This window comes from Podarcis melisellensis, assembly GCF_964234715.1.
Source record: "Podarcis melisellensis genome assembly, chromosome: 18".
Taxonomy (NCBI): domain Eukaryota; kingdom Metazoa; phylum Chordata; class Lepidosauria; order Squamata; family Lacertidae; genus Podarcis; species Podarcis melisellensis.
The window spans coordinates 8633585-8657223 of NC_138536.1; the positions used below are offsets into that span (position 1 = coordinate 8633585).

At 47.3% G+C, this 23639-nt stretch overlaps 1 protein-coding gene across 14 annotated transcripts in view; it reads right to left on the reverse strand.

Annotated features, from left to right (window-relative positions):
* The window catches only part of PTPRS (protein tyrosine phosphatase receptor type S), a 305911-nt gene that overhangs the window by 98377 nt on the left and 183895 nt on the right, over nt 1-23639 (reverse strand). For 13 of the 14 annotated variants that reach the window (XM_081895351.1, XM_081895349.1, XM_081895354.1 and 10 more), the window contains one exon: nt 3228-3497. In XM_081895351.1, the coding sequence (XP_081751477.1) occupies nt 3228-3497 (270 nt within the window). Of the gene's footprint in view, nt 1-3227; nt 3498-19388; nt 19401-23639 lie in introns of all 14 variants that reach the window. The other variant, XM_081895350.1, reaches the window with a different exon arrangement.

Sequence of the window (23639 nt, forward strand, 5' to 3'; positions counted from 1 at the left end):
TCCGGGTCATGTGGCCAGCAGGACTAAGCCGCTTCTGGCGAACCAGAGCAGCGCACGGAAACACCGTTTACCTTCCCGCTGGAACGGTACCTATTTATCTACTTGCACTTTGACGTGCTTTTGAACTGCTAGGTTGGCAGGAGCAGGGACCGAGCAACGGGAGCTCACCCCGTGGCTCTTATGTTACCAATAAAACAATATAATGTGTATATTGGTGAACGTGGCGGGGGGGGGCGTTCAAAGTGAAGATTTATGTTTAATTTTATGTTTAGATTTATGTTTAATTTTAAATTTAGATCGACCAGACTGAGCGAAATGCAGAGGTGTGAGAGGGGCCGATGTTCCTTTTCTGGAATACTGGCATATGTTATGCTAAACCACGCAGGGGTAAAGCCATCTTTCTTAATCTGTTCACGTAGTTTATTTGTTAATCTTACCTCAACTCATTTTTTTTACAGCAAGAATGGTGACAGCTAAATACTGGGGTCGGGCAGGTAGTTAAGTTAAGTTCATGAGTCTAAAATTCATGAGTAAAGGTAAAGGGATCCCTGACCATTAGGTCCAGTCATGGCCGACTCTGGGGTTGCGGCGCTCATCTCGCTTTATTGGCCGAGGGAGCCGGCGTACAGCTTCCGGGTCATGTGGCCAGCAGGACTAAGCTGCTTCTGGCGAACCAGAGCAGCGAACAGAAACTCCGTTTACCTTCCCGCCAGAGCGGTACCTATTTATCTACTTGCACTTGACGTGCTTTCGAACTGCTAGGTTGGCAGGAGCATGGACCGAGCAATGGGAGCTCACCCCGTCGCGGGGATTCGAACCGCCAACCTTCTGATCGGCAAGACCACCCTCACTTAATCCCCACAACCACCCTGAGAGGTAGGTTAGGCTGCGAGGCAGTGACTAGCCACCCCACGAGTTTCATGGCCATGTGGGAATTCGAACCCGGCTCTCCCAGGCCCAAGTCCGACAAGCTAACCACTACGTCACACAGGCTCTCAATTAATGAAAGAATAAAGCAAGATGGAAAAGCCTTTTTTCCTGTCAGGCTGGTCTTTGCTTATTTGATTTTATCAACAGCCAGGAATCTGGTAGATTAGTCTCAACCACACAGAAAAATGGTTTGGTCTTTTGAAAGGCTAATTGGAGGTGGTTAGGCAAATTAAGAGAAAAATAAACACAAAATGTGGATCGGATGAATAGCATCATTTGTTTTGATAATTGGCTGTAGAAAACAAACGAATGCCGCAAAGGAAGAAATACTGTGCATTACAGTAGACTGAATATTCTGCTAAATGGAAGTTTCTCAATTCTACTTGTAGAGTAACGTTGAGGGTTTTGAAGAATATGGATCCTGAAATCATGGGGTTGAAAAGGACCCCAAGGGTCATCCAGTCCAAACCGTTGCAACCCAGGAATCTCTACTAGATCATACATGAGAGACGGGCACCCCAACCTCAGCTTAAAAACCTCCAAGGAAGGAGAGTCCACTACCTCTCATGGGAGCCCATTCCACTGTCAAACTACTGTTCATGCGGGAAGGGGGCATATTATGCTTATACACACAATTCAAAGTGTTGCTGCTGACCTTGAAAGCCCTAAACGGCCTCGGTCCAGTATACCTGAAGGAGCATCTCCACCCCCATCGTCCAGCCCAGACACTGAGGTGCAGCGCTGAGGGCCTTCTGGCTGTTCCCTCCCTGCGAGAACAGGGAACCTGGCAGAGGGCCTTCTCGGTGGTGGCACCCGCCCTATGGAACACTCTCCCACCAGATGTCAAAGAGAACAACTACTACCAGACTTTTAGACGACATCTGAAGGCAGCCCTGTTTAGGGAAGCTTTTAATGTTTGATGCATTACTGTATTTTAATATTGTGTTTGAAGCCACCCAGAGTGGCAACCCAGCCAGATGGGCGGGGTATAAATTATTATTATTATTATTATTATTATTATTATTATTATTATTATTATTACTACCCTGCTCAATATTATTTCTGCAATGCAGTTTGTTATTGGGCAGCTGAGTCTGACCACTGGCCAACAGAGTCCAGTGTTTCTGCTGACCGACCATCTCTCCCTTCGGGGCCTTCCCAGTCTCTGCTACTTGAGCCTATTAACTGCAGATGGCAAAGTTTGAACTCAGGGCTTTCAGGTTCAACCCCTTCCAAGAGCCCCTTTAACCCCCTCCCCAACTCCATTAGAGAACTCGTATCTGATGCCCCCTCTGCCCCTCTCAAAACCACTCTTCAAAGCCTGAACACAACCCAAAACCAAGTGTGTGTCCTCTGTCCCCCAGTCGTTCCTCGTTTCCCAGCTCCCTCTTATCCCTGTGTCAAATTGTTGATTGTATTCTCCTTGGGGGCAGAGGCCTGCCTTTTTTTTTTTGCTGTCGTCGCTCTGCAAAAACGCCACATGCTTCATTAAAAAACGAACGGGAAGTAAACCGTCACACATCATACAACATTGGCAAAAAGACTCATGCAAAATTCACAGGAAACCCGTGCACACTTAAGAACGGATGCATGGAGTACCCAAGGTGTGTTTTGGCCACATCTCGAGTTTTCCGAAAAGCCCAGGGCTTTCATTCTTCATGCAGCAGCCTGTTGCTAGAGCTCTCGGGCGATTTGGGAGACATGCGGAAGTTGACCTGACAGATGGTTAGCAGCAACATCACGCACAGATGCAGCTCTGAACGCTTCGTTCAAGCTTTCTCTACACATGCGAGCAAAGGGGTTGGGCAAAGGGGTACCAGCCGATTGAGCCCGGGAGCCCCAGCCCCGCTGACCACTGCCCAAAAGTTCTGCCCCGGCAGCAAGCTCTCCAGATCAGCCAAGGAACAAGCAAGGAGGAGCAACTGACGGAGAGGTGGGCGATGCAGAAATAGGCATGCAAACATGAGGGAGGGGACAAGCAGGGAAGTCAAAACAGGGCTTAAGCAACAGCTCTTCCACCTGGGAGGCAAGGTGAGGCTCCTGATGCAAACAGAGGCAAGGGAGAGAGAATGATGATATCTTGCTGGGCTCCCACTCCCATCATCCTCCACGCTGGTCCTGCTCGCTGGAGGATGATAGGCGTTGGAGTCCGTGTGTGGAAGGGCACAGCTTTCCCTGCCTCTGCTAACCAGGCTGGACCCCTGGCCACGTGAGGGCTGTGAAGACCAGCCAGGAAGACGCGAGCGGAGCCCCCGTCATGCCAAGCGCCCGACGGCGGGAAAACTAGCCCTGCTTACATTTCACGGTGATCTGTGCCACGGCTTCGATGACGCCCAGGCTAGACATGGCCACGCAGGTGTAGTTGGCCGAATCCTTCACGTCGGTCAGTTCCAGGACGTTCCGCCCCACGGGCATGTCGTCCTCCGGCGTCAGGTCTTCCGCCCCCTGCATCCACTTGACATAGGGCATGGGGGAACCAACCGCTACGCAGGTGATGTTGACATTGCCTCCAGGCATAATCTCGTGGCTGGAGGGAGGGATGGAGAACCGTGGGGCCACGCGGCGCACTGCGGACAAAAGGCACAGAGGTAACAAAAACAAAAGCAAAATAAAAAAGGGGGGGAAAGAAAAAGGAGAAAGAGAGAGAGAGGGAAAAAAAGAAAAAGAAAAAGAAAGATAAGGGGGAAAGAAGAGCAGAAGAGATTTTAAATACAGACGGGGATTCTGCTGTTATCATTTTGTTGTCGTTCCTTCATTTAAAGGGGGGAGGGGGACAAAAAAAAGAAGCTGAAATTAAAAATCATCAGAATACCGAGAAATGATAATCAATCGATAAAGGAAAAAACCAAACGAACAGAACTTCGAAAATAATTTTACTTTCACAAACGATATGTAGAATATAGACATAAAAGCGGTATCTCATAGCAACAGGAGTCCATTGATCGATTTTAAGACCCATCACAGCACAAATAAATACACAAAAATTTATTAGCAATTTCTCATCTTTAAGAGAGCAAAAGAAGCTGGGCGTGGCACTTCCGGATGGTGGGGCCCCCTCCCTGCGTACGTTGGGGTGGGCTATCCTTCTACTCCCCTTCCCCAACATTTTCGGCAAGGCCCCTTTCCGGCGGAGGCGGCGAAGGGAAGAGGACCTTCCCTCAAATCAGGTTTTCAAAGCGGACCCTTGCAAAGCTAAATTGGCCCCCTCCAGAGACCAACGCCCCTTGAAACAAAACGGTGGGCAGGGGAAGCAAGAATGGAAAAAGAGAGAGGGGGGGGGAAGGGGAATGCAAATTTTCAAGTGAGAAGGTCACACGTGCCGAGACTGGTGCATCTTTCGCACACAGAACCACGCACCGCCACAACAATCTTGAGAGGGTAGCCTGCCCATCCACGTCGACTTTCCAAAAGGGAAGGAAGACCCACCTACCCATTAGGATAGGGGTTGCAGAAAGTGCTGTTTTTCTAGGGAAGAAAGTCCTCACCACGAAGGCCTCCCTCGTACTCTTACAATGGCGCCCACCTGAGAGGTGCCATAACTGAGCTTTGGTGGAAAGAAGCAGCAGCCCTGTTTGCCGAGCCTGCGATCCTCCAGATGCCGCTGGAGTAAAACTCCCACCGTCCCCTGATGGGAAATAGGCTTCAACAACATCTCTGGCGTGGGGGAACAGCTTACCCCTCCCTGAGCTAAGAAGAAGCATTTTCTGGTCTCAGGAGGAAATGCCTCTTTTAAATGAGGCATTCTTCCCTCTCTTGCATGGAGCAGGATGCTTCTCAGGCTCAGGAATTAGGAACCTGCAGCCTTTGAGATATTGCAGAACTACAATGCCCATCATCCAAAGCCCATTTCGGGGCCTAATCCTGCCCGCTGGTCGGTTTAATCCGGCCTCTGTGGCAGTTAATTTCCTAGGGTAAAAAACCTCAATCCTTTAACCCAACTGCAATCCTAAAAAAGGTCAAGAACTTTGGTTGGCCCTCACGGCCCTTCACTTCATCAAATCTGGCCCTCTTTGAAATAAGTCTGGACACCACCGTACCTCGGACATTGGCCATGCTGGTTGCAGGGGCTGGTAGGACTTGCCCATCCTAACATCTGGTGCAGATGTGGGCTACAATGAACATCTGCATGGGCTCAAAAACCCTGTCCTTTCTAGAAATGTCTCCTAAGGGAGACTGGAGGGACAGAGCAGTTCCCCCCAAAACTTAAGGCAGGTAAAAATGGGTGGGATTGGGAGCTGGGTGGGAGGGAAAGGGGGTTGTTCTCTGGAGGTGGCCAAAATCTAGCCTGCAAACCGGAAGTGGGGAGTTCACAAGGGTGTCCTCTCTGGGTGGTGGTGGTGAGGGGTCGTCCCCCCATTTCCTGTCCTCACCCCACCCCCGCCTCCACGAAGCGACCCAGAGGAGTGCAGGGCGAGAGGGAACGTGGCGGCGAGGCGAGAGCCGGCGAGAGGGAAAAGATGAGAAACTCTAATGAAATTTTTGTGGTTTTCGGGCAGTGAAACCCTAACGAAGCCTCTTTGAAAGATCTGACATGATTCCATCAATAGATGCAGCTCTCAGAATCACAAACATCATGCAAAAGAGAAGAATGTAGAGAAGAGAACGAGAGAGGAGGAGGAGGAGGAGAGAGAGAGAGACAGAGACAGGGAGGAGGAGGAGGAGGAGGAGGAGGAAAAAAGGAGAATGGAGAGAATTGGAACTGGTTTGTGGGCCACTGCAAATGCCCACATGGGGAAGGAAAATAGAAAAAGAGACCAGGAGAGAGAGAGAGAGAGAGAGAGAGAGAGAGAGAGAGAGAGAGAGAGAGACAGAGAGAAGGGTTAAGGGTCGGGGGGGGGAAACCCACTTTTTAAAAATGCTGCATACTCATTTTTGTTATTTTTTTCTTGCCGATGTGAACCAATGCGCAGTAGGTTTTAACATTGGCACATCGCAGCCCTGGCATAATAATAATAATAATAATATTAAAACAATTGATAATAATCATAAGAGGAAGGAAAAACAAGTTCATGGAAACGGGCAACTTCGAAAAAGGAAACAAACAAACGAAAGGATGGATGGATGGATGCCCAGTGCACTTCCTAGGTGGAAGGACGAAGCTTTGCAGACCTTTAAATGGGGGAGGGGGGGGCAAAAAGGGCAAGGAGAGGGTACTTTTTCCAGGGCGGGGTGGGAGCAGGCAGGGGTGGGTCCATATTTTATTTTATTCTGAATTCTGAAAATCTCCTGTTCTCTCACTGGCCCCAGAAGTGGGTGGGGGCAGTGATCTAAAGGCTGTGGAACTGGTTTCTGGGTGGGGGCCCTGCAATGTCCAGGGCCCTTCTGCAAGAGAAACACCCCCCCCCCCGATTTAGCAAGCCTTTCTTACAATTTTATGAAGATTTCAAAGTAATCCCTCCTGCAACCTCTGGGTTGTATTCAGACTTAAGCTCCACTCCATAGCTGTCAACTGTCCCTTATTTGGCAGGAAAGTCCCTTATCCCAGCGCCGTGTCCCGCTGCTGTCCCTTATTGATGATGTCCTTTAAATTTCCTGGGTTTCAAAGGAAGCAGCTCCTCTCCCTCCCTCCCTGCCGGCCAGGGAGGAGGGAGGCTCCAACTGTGTTGCTTGGCTGCGTTGCTCACCCAATAAGGAGTCTAAGAACGAATGGGGGGTGGAGCTTGCATGCCTTGTGCCGATCAAATCGGCCGCGTTGCCTGGGGACTCGCCTTTGCTCAGCGCTTCCCAGCGGAGAGGTGACGTGGTTTTCCTTGCTGCATCCCCTTTGCCGGGTTGCTGCGCTGTGGGAACCACCGCTTGAGGCTTCGTTTGGCTGCTGGCTGGGCTTTCTGCCTTTGGCTCGCAGGGGCTCAGAAGTTGAATATACCTGTGCCTGGAAAATCCCTTATTTTGGCTGCTGGCCCCTTATTTTCAAATCTGTAAGTTGACAGCTATGCTCCACTCATTACAGTGGGCTTATTACAAGGCAGCTTCCTATATTCCTATTTAAATCGTCCCCTCTTACTCTTAACCATGAGGGTTAAGAGACTTATCTGTTCAGGGGAAGGAACGCTCTACCTCAACTGGAGAGCATCTTGGGACTGGATTCAATTCCTGACATCTCCAGGTAGGACTGGAAACGCCCCTTCTCTGAAACAGTGCAAGGCTCTTTCAGCCAGTGGTAAAGGTAAAGGGACCCCTGACCATTAGGTCCAGTCGTGACTGACTCTGGGGTTGCGGTGCTTATCTCGCTTTACTGGCCGAGGGAGCCGGTGTACAGCTTCCGGGTCATGTGGCCAGCATGACTAAGCCGCTTCTGGCGAACCAGAGCAGCGCACGGAAACGCCATTTACCTTCCCGCCAGAGCGGTACCTATTTATCTACTTGCACTTATGACGTGATTTCGAACTGCTAGGTGAGCAGGAGCAAGGACCGAGCAACGGGAGCTCACCCCATCACGGGGATTTGAACTGCCGACCTTCTGATTGGCAAGTCCTAGGCTCTGTGGTTTAACCCACAGTGCCACCCGCGTCAAGGCATCTGCCTATCATCTAAATGCTTCTGCTCATGATCTTAACTAGGAATGACAATCTGCGACCTTCTAAACGCTCCTGGACTACAATTCCCATCATCCCTGAGTCCACTGGCTGGGGCCGATTGAGAGTTGTAGTCCAACAACGCTTTGGAGAGACACAGATTCACCGCGAGAGATGGAAGTATGAGTGTGAGGGAATCTCAGCCTCTCCACCCAAAAAATTATTCCTTTTGAGACTAAATATTGTCTTATCTGCTTGGGATACTGTCCAAATTCAGCAAAAAGTGGCAGTTAAGAGAAATAATAGGTATTTTTTAATGGAGCCCATTTTTTAAATCAAAATGGAGAGGCGGACTTTGGAAAACGAAGGGGAGAGGGGTGGCGAGAGAGGGAACCGGTTGAAGGAATGCAGGCAGGAAAAGGGGCAGGAGGAATGAGCTTTTTAAAAAATTTCTGTGGGGTTGGGAACCCAGTTTTTGGGAAAGGATGGGAGTAACAAGGGAAGAAGCAAAGGGGAAGAAAACTTGGGAGGTATTCAACTGAACGGAGCAGATCTGGTCAGCAAACGGCGTTCAGGTGGAAAACAAATGGCAGGAATGAATGCAAAAACACACACACCTAAATAATAATTGGAAACAGAACAGGAGAACTGAAGGGAGACTTGCACTTGCGAGGGGAGGGGTGGAGGAAAACAGGGGAAGGAAAGAAAGGGAAGAAGGGAGAAAGGAAAGAAAGAACAAACCAGAATTAAGTAAAACCGGTAAACCATAGTTCAAAAGAAAGACCAGTGCTGTGAATCGAAGTCTGAAGGGAACCCAAATCGTTGTTCTCAAGTTAGCCAGGAGGATAAAGGGAGCGTTTCAGCGCTCTCCTTGCAAAGTGGCCGGGAAGGAAGGGAGGAAGGAAATGTTCCCATGGGGGGGGAGAGAAAATGGGCCCCCGTTCACATTTAGTGTGAAACAATTCACGATACCCCTCCCCTCTCCTGATGATCATATGGCTGACTGGGAGGAAAGGGGAGCATATTTATGCAAAAGCTGGGGAGAGGAAGGTGGAAGAGAACATTTGGAGTGAAGGTGTCATAAAAAACAACAACTACAAAACAGAAAATATGGGTTCAACACCATCTCAGCTCTCTGTCATCTTGAGAGTGCTCAAAGGTGGTTTATTTCCCCACTGTTAAACTGCTCTGGACGGTTAGGCTCTGTGGTTTAAACCAACCATGGTTTACTGTTAACATTTGAAAACAGCAAACGGTGGTTAGTTTAAACTATGGTTTTATTGCGGGGGAAGTCAGGATCACACTGTAGCCTGTGACCCTGGCAAGTTTAACTAACCAGTTTCCAGTTTGGAGGTAAAGATTAACAATGACTGGTCAAGAACAGGAAGCAGACGGTTCCGGTCTTTTCCTTGGAGTTGCAGACCTCCAACCCATCTCCTGGGTTTGCGTTCCTGTGCAACTCACATGATTCATGCGAGATCGTGGGCCCGAAAGACACAATTTTGGGGGGCTGTGCTCTTATAGCACCCCAAAACATGCGTTTTTGGGGCAAAAGGTGTTTTTTAAGAGGCTCAGTCGGTTGGACTCTACAATTCCATGGTTCTATGGGGTATTTTTTAACTGGTAGTTTTACTGATTGATTCTTTCTGTAAACTGCTTAGACGTTTCTTTTCTTTTTTCTAAATCAAGAGGTGTGTAAGTTTTATGAAATAAACAAATGAATAAAACTCACGTCAGTCCCAAAATAGCTGGACGGCACCCGATTATCTGGGCACTGTAGGGTGGGGGCACTACTGTTGTTGTTTTTTTTAACAGAATTGCAGGAATCGTTCACCCAACACGGGGCTCAAACCCTTAACCCCGAGATTTAAGTGTCTCATGCCCTGCCAACGAGCCAGGATCAGAATCCAAAGTTTGATCTTGGCTTCTCAGGGTAGAGTTTACGCTAGCCAGTTTGGACAAAACGACAGCCGAGCTTATTTCAAAACGGGCATGAATACATTCACACCATTTAAAGCATTATCACAGTGTTTCCCAACCTTGTGCCTCCAGCTGTTTTTGGACTACAATTCCCATCATCCCTTGCCACTGGTCTTGCTAGTCAGGGATGATGGGAGTTGTAGTTCAAAAACAGCTGGAGGCACAAGGTTGGGAAACACTGCATTATCAAAACAACTTTAAGCAATCATGGCTGCCCCCCAAAGAATCCTGGGATATGTAGTTTCTGAAGTAGGCTGAGAGTTGGTTAGGAGGCCCCAATTCATCTCCAGGAGCGGTTTAACAGTCAATATCTTTTCACAGGGGATTTCAGCTCCATGGGAAGGAAGGATGGGAAGAGAGTTCGTCCTAACAAGTCTTAGCAGGTCTTAAGAAATGATGGCCCCCACCACTTTTGTGAGAGAAGCCACGGCTCTTTGAAGAAGCCTCACAACCCTTTAAATCAGCCTTTCTCAACCTGTGGGTCCCCAGATGTTGTTGGACTACAACTCCCATCACCCCTAGCTAGCAAGGCCAGAGCTCAGGGACGATGGGAGTTGTAGTCCAACAACATCTGGGGACCCACAGGTTGAGAACCGCTGCTTTAAATCATGGGTAGGCAAACTAAGGCCCGGGGGCCAGATCCAGCCCAATCGCCTGCCAAATCCGGCCTGCGGACGGTCCGGGAATCAGCGTGTTTTTACATGAGTGGGATGTGTCCTTTTATTTAAAATGCATCTCTGGGTTATATGTGGGGCATAGGAATTCGTTCATTATTTTTTCCCCAAAATATAGTCCGGCCCCCCACAAGGTCTGAGGGACCGGCCCCCTGCTTAAAAAGCCTGCTGACCCCTGAGTTTAAAAGGATGCTGCTAAGGTGGCCCAAGCCTTGGTCATGCAGCACCAAACTACAGTTTAGTGTGCAGGCAATGCCAAGTGCCACGTTACGCTAGACTGGAACCGGAAAAGAGAAGAGCTCTTGCAGCTTGTAATTTTATCTCTACAGCTTTTCTTTTATGGGAGGGGAGCGGTTTAGCTCAGTGACAGAGAACACACTATGTGTGCAAAAAGTCATTATTTTTTTTTGGGGGGGGGGAGATAAAGGTTGAGAGGACCTTCTCTTGGCCTGAGACTCTGGAGAGACAGTTTCCAGTTAGCTTCTAAAAACCCCTGTGCTGTCCTTACTTATTTGACCTGTATGAGAACCAAAAGGATCCATGAGGGGGTGAAGGGAGAAAGGGGGGGTGCAAGCTTTATTTTTTGTTTTTTTACAGACCTGCTTGTAGAGGAACGGAGAGTCCAGCTTTGTGGGGCAACGGCGACCCCTGCAGACTGCCCTGGGACCGAACTCCCATGCTGGAAGGAAAGTTCTGATTCCATTGTCTCCCTGCTGGTTTTTTTGCTTTATGATCATAATTTATCCCCCCCCCCCGTGCCCAGCCCTCACCCCCCGACCCGGATCCACCCAGATTTGACCATGGAAGAGGAACAATTTGCAAGGGATTGTAAAGGGTTGGGAACGTGGAGAAGAGGGTGGGGTAGCCTTTTGGGCGAGTTCTCGTCGCTTCAAACCCCGATTCACGTAGAAAATCAAGTCAAAATTAAGACAGGAAGGGAAAGGTAGGTAGGTAGGTGGGAGGGAAGGTCATGGGTCGGGGGGAGAGGAGAAGAACAAAAAATCCATGTGGAATTAAAACGTGGTAAAATAGAAGTCAACTGCAATTGTAATGACATAAGGAACGGGCGGGAAATAATTGTGCTTTGTTTTACGTTTAATAAAATTCAAAATAAAAAAATAAAAAATACTAAAACAACCACACAACGGAAAAAAAAACCAAAAGAACACCAAATCAAAACTGAAGGGTGACTGGTTGAGAAAGCACCAAAGGAAACCGAAATGGTCTTAAAACATTTTGACACCCAGCAAGCCCATATCTCCGAATGAGGTGAGAAGGCGGACATTATTACCATTTTGGGCAAGACAGAGGAGTAGTCCGTTCTGTCTTACTCCAAAATGAGGAGGGGGGGAGGAAAGGGGGGGCAAAATAATGTGCAGCCTTGATATACATATTTGTAGTGAATATTAGATTACACCTGTCCCGTCCCTTCTCAAACAGGTGATTTGTGGGTACCTCTCTGCTCCTTCTTCCTTTCGTCTCCCCCTAGATGCAAATTTCGGCTATGTTGCCTGTCATAAGCAGGGTATGAGTGGAATTATTTACCCCTTACCCCCCAAAACGATGGGTTTCTTTCCTTCCCCCTTAAACAATTTAGCGTGTTGGCTAACCAAATACAGCAACTCACGGGAATTGTTCTAAACACCCACCCCAATTTGGTTGTTCAGCTGGTTTCCTTTTTAGTGAATCGGTTGGTTCATTTTGCACGACGGGCAAATGGGATCATTCGGAAGCCAAATTGGATCCCGGCCGGATGCTCCGATCGACACCCCCCAAATTAAGGGTGGCATTTGTTAAAAATTGTGGTTGTTGTTTTGTTTTGTTTTTTCGTCTGCCGTGTGTGTGACAAGGTGTAATCCAAATTCCCCACCCACCCCCTTAAAAAGAAAGAGAACAGCAATGCAAAAAGGCATAAGACAAAAGCAGGCAGAGGATTTCGAAATCACAAATAGCACAGTGTTCCTGCAGCAAGTAATTTGGTCTTAAGGCATATACTTCCCTGAAACTCTTGAGAAATCCTTCTGCAGAAACAGAGTGTTAATTTAACTGATTCTCGTTTTGTTCAGCATCTTTTCGGCTCAGATCATACAGATTTTAAAAGTAGCAGGCTTTCCAAAAATAGCAGGGGGCATTCCACTTACCCCGCAACCAATTCTCTTTCTTTCTTTCATTCTCTCTCTCTTTCTTTCTCTCTCTCTTTCAATGCAAATGTGGAGATGACTGAATTTTAATAAATAATACTGCAAGAGACAGATCTCTCACCCTGAGTTCCAGAGATCAGGGTAGAAAGCTGGAGGGATGGCTTGCACCCAACTAAATCCTACTCAAGAGTAGACCTACAACAGTTAATGGTTAGCTGTGTCCTTTAATTTCAGCAGCTCTGCTCTGAGTAGGACTGACACTGAAGACAACCCATAACCGGCAAAGTTTTCCCTTACTTTCTGTATTCTAGATACCTCCCTGGTGTCCCTTGTTTGCAGGTGAGGTGGGAGTGGGTAATTCCTCAGTGGGGTGTGTGTGTGTGGGGGATGTTTAAAGAGATGCACCCTGCAAAAAAAAAAAAACCCAACCTAACACTCCCTTAAAAAAAAAAGAAAAAAGGTAAAGGGCCCCCTGACAGTTAAATCCAGTCGCAGACGACTCTGGGGTTGCGGCGCTCATCTCGCTTTACTGGTCGAGGGAGCCGGCGTTTGTCCGCAGTTTTTCCGGGTCATGTGGCCAGCATGACTAAGCCGCTTCTGGCGAAACCAGAGCAGCGCACGGAAACGCCGTTTACCTTCCCACCGGAGTGGTACCTATTTATCTACTTGCACTTTGACGTGCTTTCAAACTGCTAGGTTGGCAGGAGCAGGGACCGAGCAACGGGAGCTCACCCCGTCGCGGGGATTCGAACCGCCGACCTTCTGATCGGCAAGCCCAAGAGGCTCAGTGGTTTAGACCACAGCGCCACCTGTGTCCCTCCAACCCTCCCTACATCAAAGCAATTAATACTGAGAACTCGGGCGGGGGGTGGGGAGAGCAAAAGGTGTCATGCCAAAAGAGTAAATAAATTCAAGGGACTAAATCTGGAACACAGGTATGGGGGGGGGGGAATCAATAACTTTACAAAGAGGAAGCCTATGGATGAGAGAATTGCAGTAATAACCAAGCAACCTCTTAATGTAGCTTTGCCACACTGAATGCTAATGTCACATCAATGTGTTCTGAAATGTCCACAGCAGTGAAATACTGAGATATGGTCACCCCCAAAGCTTTGATATCCTGAAGACGGTTTGGTTATTACTGCAAGAGCCCAAAGATGATCACAGCTGGATCAGGGCCCGAATAGTCCAGCATCTCGGTCTCACAGTGGCCACCCAGACATTATACTCCAGGCATAGGCAAACTCGGCCCTCCAGATGTTTTGGGACTACAACTCCCATCATCCCAAGCTAACAGGACCAGTGGTCAGGGATGATGGGAATTGTAGTCCCAAAACATCTGGAGGGCCGAGTTTGTTCTACTCACTGTAGGCCATGGACTTGATTTTTTTTGCTTGATTTTTCATAGGCATGTTACAGAACATGCGTGTTGTTTTTTCCGTAACGGGCCTGGCTGGTTTATACCCCACCGGAATTGAAGATGCCCAAGGTTTTCAAGTACACCTGTTCTCCTACAATGGGCAGGTTATCCTTGAATGGTCCTTCCTCCACAGGTGGTGTTTTTCAAAACTTTCTACCCTCAAGCGGCCTCCCCAATGATGTTATATGAAGATGCTTGACTCTCCCCTGAAGGACCAGGGCAAGTTAATGAATGGTATCTTTGAAGACGAGCTTAAAAACTGAGGACCTCTGATAACTCTCTGAGGACTTTTATGTGGGGAAGACTAAAAAAAACCCCAAACAAACTACACTACTCTGTGGGAAGAAATCCCAGTGGAGGAATCCATAGGGCAGGGAAGTTCTCAGACCGCAAAATTCATGTTCCTGCTTTTTATTTTTTATTTTTTAGGAATGGGAGATGTTGACATACCAACAAAATAATCTTCATGCAGGTTTGGCCTTCTCAAATTCCTGTCCTCACTTGGTCAGCACTGTAGCCTTAACCCCTTACTCTAGCACAAGGTATGTCAGTCCCTCGCCTCAAAATATTTTACACTGCAAGCTCCATCCACCTGTTGGATTCGGAACAAGTCAGCTGTGCTTAAGTTCCCACCGAAATAAGCGGGGGCTTAAACGTCAAGGGTTTCATCCAACTAAGTCCTACTCAGAGTAGACTCATTGGAGTTAGCTGTCCTACATTACTTAGGTCGTTAATTAGCCGGGGTCTGCTCCAGGCAGGACCAAACCCAAGCCAAGATTACTCTTGCCCCATAGCTTTTGACAAGACCCAATTTCAACTACAGTGGTACCTTGCAAGACGAATGCCTCGTAAGACGAAAAACTCGCAAGACGAAAGAGTTTTTCGTTTTTTGAGTTGCTTCGCAAGACGAATTTCCTTATGGGCTTGCTTGGCAAGACGAAAACGTTCAATGCATTCCTATGGGAATGATTTTCAATGCATTCCTATGGGAATGATTTTCAATGCATTCCTATGGGAATCCGTGCTTCGCAAGACGAAAAATTCGCAAGACGAAAAAACTCGCGGAACGAATTAATTCCGTCTTGCGAGGTACCACTGTAAGCCTGGGATCTGGCCCTATATATTTCATTTATTTTCCACATTTCTCACACGTTTGCAGACTAACTCCAGGGGGTTATTGCTGCCTCGAAGCCCTACGGCAGCCATCACCAGATTGCTGCCCTGCAGAGATTTTGGACCACAACTGAGTCTTGAGACTTGCCTGAAAGGTAGCTCACATTGACTTGCAAGCTCACCCTGTCCTCTAGCTGCGGTAATCATTTGCAAAACCCAGTCAAGAGGACACTGAGTGAAGCCTTGCTAATTAATCTCCAGAGGAAAGGGCAAGTGGGGTCAAGGATGCAAGTGGGGTGCAAGGAAGAAACCTCTATTGTTTCATGAGAACATTGGATGAGCTACGCTGGTCCAGATCAAATGTCTATCTAGGGATTCTTCTGGGAAGATTGTGGATACCCAGAAACTGGAGTTCAGATCCATACTCTGGATCCCCTGCTTTTGGGCGTTCTGGGGTGAGGCACACGCCCTCCCCCGAACCCCAGAAGCGAGGGGAGCATCTCTGAAAGGATGAAGTGTGTGCATGTAAAAGCGCCAGCACCCAGGCGTTCTTGAGCATAGAAATACCAGCATCTTTAGAGAAAGACAGACAGAGAGAGAAAGAGAGAGAGAGAGAGAGAGAGAAAGAATGAAAGAGAGAGGAAGAGAAAGCGAAAGTAGAAGAGAGAGGAAATAATAATGAGACAGATAACTGTCAAAGCTGCACCGGATTTCTCAATAAATAAATACACAAACAGATCGACCACACAGCTTTAATACCTGCACATTAGGAACTTGCCCACTGGGTTTTATAAGGCTGTCATCTTTGTCATAATTAAGGAAATAGGAGTATATAGAAGAGGGGTGGGGTTTTTTGGGGTGGGTGGGGGGAGATTTGGGAATGCCGGAATACGTATGTGTGTGTGTGTGTCAGTCAGAGAGCCATTTATTAGCAGCAGTAGCAGCACTCTTCAAAAGTTTGCAATGGGGAGTCTTATCAAACCGATGCTGTCTGAAGTGTGTATGGGGTGGTGCATTTAATTAATTAATTAATTAATTAATTAATTAATTAATTAATTAAATTTGTATACTGCCCTATACCTGCATGTCTCAGGGCGGTTCACAACATAAAATCATGATATAAAAAAGACATAAAGGTAAAGGGACCCCTAACCGTTAGGGCCACTCGTGGCCGACTCTGGGGTTGCGGCGCTCATCTCACTTTACTGGCCAAGGGAGCCGGCGTACAGCTTCCGGGTCATGTGCCCAGCAGGACTAAGCCGCTTCTGGCGAACCAGAGCAGCGCACGGAAACGCCGTTAACCTTCCTGTACCTATTTATCTACTTGCACTTTGATGTGCTTTCGAACTGCTAGGTTGGCAGGAGCAGGGACCAAGCAATGGGAGCTCACTCCATTACAGGGATTCGAACTGCCGACCTTCTGATTGGCAAGCCCAAGAGGCTCTGTGGTTTAGACAACAGCCCCCCCGCCCCCCCCAAAGACATACTACATAATAATAACGAAAAAACAAACAAGAAAAACCCAGTAACCTCCTCCCAACACATTTTAAAAGGGCATTGAATGTCAGTCAACCAAAGGCCTGGTTGAAGATGAATATTTTCGCCTGGAGCCCAAAGGTGTATAATCAAGGCGCCAGGCGAACTTCCTTGGGAAGAGCATTCCACAGATGGGGAGCCACTGCAGAGAAGGCCCTGTTCTTGTGTTGCCACCTTCTGGACCTCTTGAGGAGGAGGCACAAGAGGTTGATGTCAGGGTCCAGGTTGGTTGATACTGAAAGAGGCGGTCCTGGAAGTGTTGTGGTCCTGAGCCGTTTAAGGCTTTATAGGTCAGTACCAGCACTTTGAATTGGGCCCAGAAATGAATTGGTAGCCAGTGCAGTCAGACCTAATATGCTCAAACTGTCTTGCTCCAGTGAGCAACCTGGCAACTGAATTTTGCATTAGCTGAAGTTTTTGAATCGTCTTCAGAGGTAGCCCTACATATAACACATTGCAGTAATCTATACCCTATGATGATTCCATCCCGCAAATACAAAGGATTTCAAAGTTTAGCTTTAAAAATATCCAAAATATCCAAAAATATCCAGATGGTTTCCAGGGGTATTCATGTGGCACTCATCTCAGTCACATAAGAAAGTCCATCAGGGTGGATTACTCTCTGGAACTCTCTACTACTTGATATTAGACAAAGGCCTTCGTGCTGCTTCTTTCTTGGTCCTGTTGAAAACTTTGCTCAGGCAGGCCTACCGAGACAAGTAATTTGAATGTCGCTTTGAACTGGTTTACTCCTAGCAGGACTTTGTCTCCATCTGCACTATATATTTTAAATTGTAAGGAGACCCCCCTATTCTTGATGGCTTGCTCTGAGAACTATAGCGCTCTGAGGGGCTCTCCAAACAAGGCTCAGCACCCTCAACAAACTGCACTTCCCAGATTTCTGGTTCTCACCCAGGGAGGCAAAGTTAATTTTGTCAAATAAATAATGTGATTTTAATCTGTTTCGCTGTTGATCCTAATCCCTTTGGAAGCTTTCGACAGTCTCCACTGATCCTTTAAACATTTATTGTAAACCGAGTGGCATATAAATTCTAAATAGGAAAAGGAGCCCAGGGTGTGACAGGTAACCCAGCCCTGAACTAAAAATGGCAGGAAAGTGGTCCTTATTAGATGCCGCCTGCCTCAGCCAACATGGCCAACCGTCAGGGATGATGGGCATTGTAGTCCACCAATATTTCGGAGGGCCACACAGGCTCTTCATCCCTGGAGCAAAGTCTCAGAAGGCGATTTTGTTCTGTGTGGAAGCCCAGGCACTTTGTGGGGGATCTTGAGAATAACCAGCGGTTTAGCTGAAGCTTTAAAAGAGAATTCTTTAATCCTCCTGCTGCGACGTACTTTCAAGCAGGGCGCTGAAAGAGACGTTTATCGGCTTACTTTAAACGTTCGCAACCTTTGCAGACAGAGTCATCATTAGATGACACAGGTAGGGGGTTCATCCCGCCCAACCCTCTGCAATGCAGTCTTGACCATGGATAGGCAAACTAAGGCCCAGGGGCTGGATCTGGCCCAATCGCCTGCCAAATCTGGCGCGCGGACGGTCCGGGAATCATGAGTAGAATGTGTGCTTTTATTTAAAATGCACCTCTGGGTTATTTGTGGGGCCTGCCTGGTGTTTTCACATGAGTAGAATGTGTGCTTTTATTTAAAACGCACCTCTGGGTTATTGGTGGGGCATAGGAATTCGTTCATTACTATTTTTTCCAAAATATAGTCCGCCCCCCCCCACAAGGTCTGAGGGACAGTGGACCGGCCCCCTGCTGCAAAAATTTGCAAGAGCATAATGATTTGCACGTGTGTTTTTCTGGGTGATTAAAACCACTTTGGTGCGGTGGTTATCCGGAAGCGATTAAATTTAAGGAAAGTAAACTTCTGGTTGTTCTGCCAACTTGAGGGCAAGGCTTAAGTTCCCTTTTTAGCAGCCCATGAAATGTAAAGTTCAAGTTCCTTTTGGGACCGTCTAGCTAAGACCCCCCCCCCCTTGTCCCGGGAGGCTGTTCCTCAGACAGGCATTAGAGCTGTGTGGCTGCAATATTATCGGGCTGGAGGTTGTTAAATCGTCAGAGGGGTGTGGGTTGGGGGGGTAAGATTTGGAGGAGGGGGTGGAAGAAAGGGAAGCAGGAACACTGGCTTTTTTCCACAATGCAATTGGAATAAAATTACAGCACAGCATAACCGATCGAAACCAACCGACTTGACAAACCGACAAAGGAAGGGGTTTTTTTTAAAAAGAAAAAAGAAAAAAAGAGAGAAACGGAAAAAAAGCAAAAAAAACCCAAAATCAAAATGTTTAAAAAGAAATAAATTTGCGGGTGGGGGGAAAGGGGGAAAAAATCCCACTGATAACGTAAAAAAAAAAAAAAAGGTTCCTTTGAAATTATATGTATATATGTATATATATATATATACATGCACGCACACTCACGCACACAATTTGAAAGAACGGAAATAACCATAAAAATTTAAAGGGGGGGTGGGGCGGGAGAAACGAAATAATATTAATTTAATAAAAAAACAAAACAAAACTGAAAAGGACCGGCATGCAAAAGATCGTTGCTTCGTAAACATTCTCCTGTCATGCAGACCAGGCCCAAAATGTCCATACAGCAAGGTAACCATGACGACAGAAAAAAGTGCACACAGAAATGCAACGAACGGATGCAGAAGATTGCTCACACCGTCCCACAATGCAACTCAACTCATCTCCAACGAGACCCGAGAACGAAGAGGGGGGGGGGTCTCGCTTTGTCAACTTTTTTTTTTTTAATATATAAAATATATATATAGATATATATATAAACGCAGAGATTTTCTTTCTTTTTCTCTAATTTTTTTTAAAAAAAGAATATTCAATCATATATATATATATATTCGCCATTTTATCTTTATGTTATTTATTATTAATTTTTTTTTTATAAAAAAAAGATATATATCGCAATAATAAGATATAGGGTTATTTATATATTTCTCTCTTTTTTAATTTTTTTTATTTTTTTAATTAAGAAATGTAAAAATATGTGGGTAAAGAAAGTAAAAAAGGAAAAAAAAAAACCACACCAACCTTCTCGTAGCTCTGAGGGATGTTTTAAAGGGGTTTGATGCAGAACACAATGACATGAGAAGAGGAGAGAAGAAAAATAAGGGAAACACAGAGAGAGTAAAAAAAGGCCTTCACGGCTGGCAACTGCAATTTCAATTGCTTTCCTTTCCTTTCCTTTCGCATTTCCGCCTTTTAACTTAAAAAAATAAAAATATCGAGCTAAAAAAAGTAATATATATCATCTCAAAATGTCCATATATATTTTTAATTTTTTCCAGCGACCGTCTTCCCCCACCACATTTAGCCACGTGACCCCACTCCCTGTGTTAGCATGGCCCTTCCTTGACAATTCGGCAGGAATGACCCCCCCGCACCCCATCAGACCCTCCCCCAAACCCCCCAACCCTCGGTGGATTCTACCCTGCATTCATAGATCTGGCAAAAAGCCCCTGTAGCTCAAAGAAAGGGAGGTTAAACAACATTTACAGCATGGCATCCCAAACAAAACAAAACAAAGGATGTCTTCTACTCCGTTTCCACCTTGGCACTGTCAGTCGTCGTCCGGGAAGTTCCAGCCGCCCGCCCGAATATTTTGAGGTGCCCTCGAAAACCCCTCCAAGGCATGTCTTCATGGGAACTGCAGGGGAACGGAGGCGGTGCAATCCTGTCCCCGCAACCCTGTGCCAATCCAGGTGAGTTGCACCTGGATAGAAGCGTCGCGTCTGTCTCCCTGGACCCATTCACCAGGTAAGAGAACTGAGGCTCGCAATTCAACCCTTGGAATATTTGGGGGCTCTTTTTTATTCTTAAAAAAAGGATGCTGTTTCCCGTACTTCTGGCTTCCTGTGAAGCTGCCAAACCGATTTCCCAGCGCCCATTCAGACATGCCTTAAAGCCCCGCCCCTTCCAACACAGGCTCCTCCCCTCTCCATCCAAACTCATTCAGACATGAAAGGGGTGGGGGTGGAAGGAAGTTCCCTATGGTTGTTAAAATTACTAACGACGACAGGAAAAGGGCAGAAATGGGGAGGAAACCAAACGGTGCAAACGCCCTACTCTGTGCACCTGAAATTCCCTTTTTGGGAGGGGATAAAAGCATATTATGGGAGAAACAGTTTGAAAAATTGGGAGGAGGGGGAAACATCAACCATAAACCCCGCAATCATGTTCAAGGCTCTTTGGAAATAATGAAAGAAAAGGAAAATAATGCTAATACTGGTAAGGCCCCAGTCACACAATCCAAACCATTTCTCCCCTTTGCGCGATAATCGTAAAATACAATAAGGAAGCAGAAATTATTAGAGAGAGCGCTCCGTTGTCCAGGTGAACTCCCAAGGTGAGCTTCTTTCGCCCCATCTACGATGCGAGGTGCTGCCTGACTCTATGGAAGATCTTACGTTTTGAACCCAAACAGATGTCTCCGTAAACACATGCGCCACACCTGTGGCTTTCCAAAGCTGGGTTTGAAACAGTAAGCAGCTCCGGAGGGAGCCTGCGCAACCTGCATCATTCAGTGACTATTCTGTACTTGGAAAGAGCTCATTTTTCAAATCATTTCTTTTCTGGATTCCTAGGAGGTGAGGGAACAGGTTGGGCGGGTGTTGTAATATCATGCAATGCTGGTATTACCCCACCAGGTGTCGCTACTGCGTAGTGCTGAGCAAACAACAACACAAAGCATTGATATTGGGGAGAATGAGCTCTGTCTAGATTTCAGGACAAAAAGGAACTCGTAAATTTGGCCACTTTTCTGACACTTTGGCCAGCCCCCCCCCCCAAGGTATCGGGTTTTGGATTGCTTTTTTTGGATGGACTGACATGGTTACCATCGTTCACCGCTCCAACATTTTCCATGACTGAGTGGGCCAAACCATCCCAGCTTTGTAGGGGAAGAATGAAGCGTTTTTACACAAAATTAAGCAACCAAATTGAACAAATGGGGCAAGAGAAAGCTCCCAATTTCTGAACTGTGGCAGGTTAAAATTCTCACCCCCAGACAAGACCCACGACGGAAGGGACAAACCCACATGAGTCTTGGATCATGTGAGCTCGGCCCTCGAGGCCTGAGGAGATTTCACCCATGGCACAAAAACTCTGAGAAACATTTCCTTCAGCACAGCACCAGATGTTACGCTCTACGTTGCTGGTTGCATCAACAATGGAGGCAACAGACATCATTTCTCATTTTTTTGTCATTGGGCCACAACATCAACAGTAACAACAGCAAACAAAGACAAAAGCCTCCTTAAAAAATTTAGCTTGGGTGTAAAAAAAACACACACACACACACAAAACCCAGAAAATAAGCAGTGTTATCAGGCATGTGGCCCCAAGCAGACTGGAAAAAGAGGTCACTTTACTGTTAGACATTGAAATTTCTAAAGGCCTATATAGCTTTTGATCTACTGTGGTGCATGAAGCCATGGACTGGTCCATAGCAGAGACGCCAACAACCTCATTGTCCCAGGTAGTGAAAACAAGGAGGCTTATCGGGTATCTAGTGGGAGGCTGGGGAAACCTATGCTTAGGAGATGACGGAAGGTGTACTCCTAGGAGATATCTAGGACGGCCACAGCTTCCAGAATCCATAGTTTGAAAGGGATGTGCGGTTTGGCAAGTCATTGATACAGAAAGTTATTTTAATTTTTGTGCACCTGACATCAGACTGGAAAGAGGAAGAAAAAGTGTCGCAGCCTATCTCTTCACAATAACTGCAAGAGGCACCCCCCCACGCGCCCCACCTCTGTTGATGAGTGCGCCCTTCTGATCAGAGACGGCGAAGACCCATTTTGTGTGTGCCCAGGCTTCCAAAAACATTCCCCAAAAGGGGAGTTTGTCAAGCCTTGACGGAACGGCGTGAGCCTATGAGGGCTGGGGCTTGGGAGACCTCTGGCTGCACCGTGAGACTCTATACTCTGATGGTGGTGAACAGGTCACTTCTGGCCATTTGGGGCAGGGGCCTTCCAAGAACCCCAACGCCACCTGATTCGTGCAGCCGTCTGAACCTCACCAAGACCACAGCTCTCTCACCTTGGGCCCTAAGGTGCTGATGGACCACAATTCCCCATCATCTTTGATGACAACTGGCTGCAGTTGGTGTGTCTGTAGCACAACAGCAACTGGAGACCCAAGGAACACGGATGTAGACTCTGAAACACGTCTTTTAGGGGGTTTTATCATCCCTTCGCACACGGTGTTGTGTTTGTGCACGATTTTGTCTAAGCACCTGACAGGGTCAGATCCTGGGCTTTTGCTAGGTGGCTCAAGGAATCACATATGAAAAGGGGTTCCCTTTTTTTTTAAGTGGGGTGCTGTTGTTGGGACGGCTTGAAAGGTCAGGTGTTTGATCATAATTCTGTGGCGGGACTGCACAACTCTCCTTAAAACATTCCTTTACGGCATCCATCACCAACTTGGTGCGCTCCAGACATTACTGTTTACTGTAGTCTAGCAGCGGTTCTCAACCTGTGGGTCCCCAGATGTGGTTGGAATACAACTCCCATCATCCCTGAGCTCTGGCCTTGCTAGCTAGGGGTGATGGGAGTTGTAGTCCAACAACATATGGGGACCCACAGGTTGAGAAAGGCTGGTCTAGAGGAACCAGGTTGGCAAAGGTGATGTAAAGTTAAAGGTAAAGGGACCCCTGACCATTAGGTCCAGTCGTGGCCGACTCTGGGGTTGCGGCGCTCATCTCGCTTTGTTGGCTGAGGGAGCCAGTGTACACCTTCCGGGTCATGTGGCCAGCAGGACTAAGCCGCTTCTGGCGAACTAGAGCAGCGCACGGAAACGCCGTTTATCTTCCCACTGGAGTGGTATCTATTTATTTACTTGCACTTTGATGTGCTTTCGAACTGCTAAGTTGGCAGGAGCAGGGACCGAGCAACGGGAGCTCACCCCGTAGCGGGGAATCGAACCGCCGACCTTCTGATTGGCAAGTCCTAGGCTTTGTGGTTTAACCCACAGCGCCCCTTAAAGGTGATGTACAGGAATAAATAAATAAGGATGTACCTCCGGCCTCAAGGGAGGAAAAAAGGAGGATGGCCGCATTACAAACCAAATCCGAATTATCAGGGAAAGGCTGACCCACACCGCAAACATGGACCAGCTTTAACAACTGGTTTACATCTTGGCGGGTGAGGATTTGTGGGAATTCCAGTACTTTTGGCACCCCTGCCCCCTCCTTCTGGGTAGAGTACAATTCCCAGAATCCCGAGAGGAAGGGTCCAGGAATGTGTGAGTGTCTTAAAAGATGGCCTTGAGAGACTTGCCTCT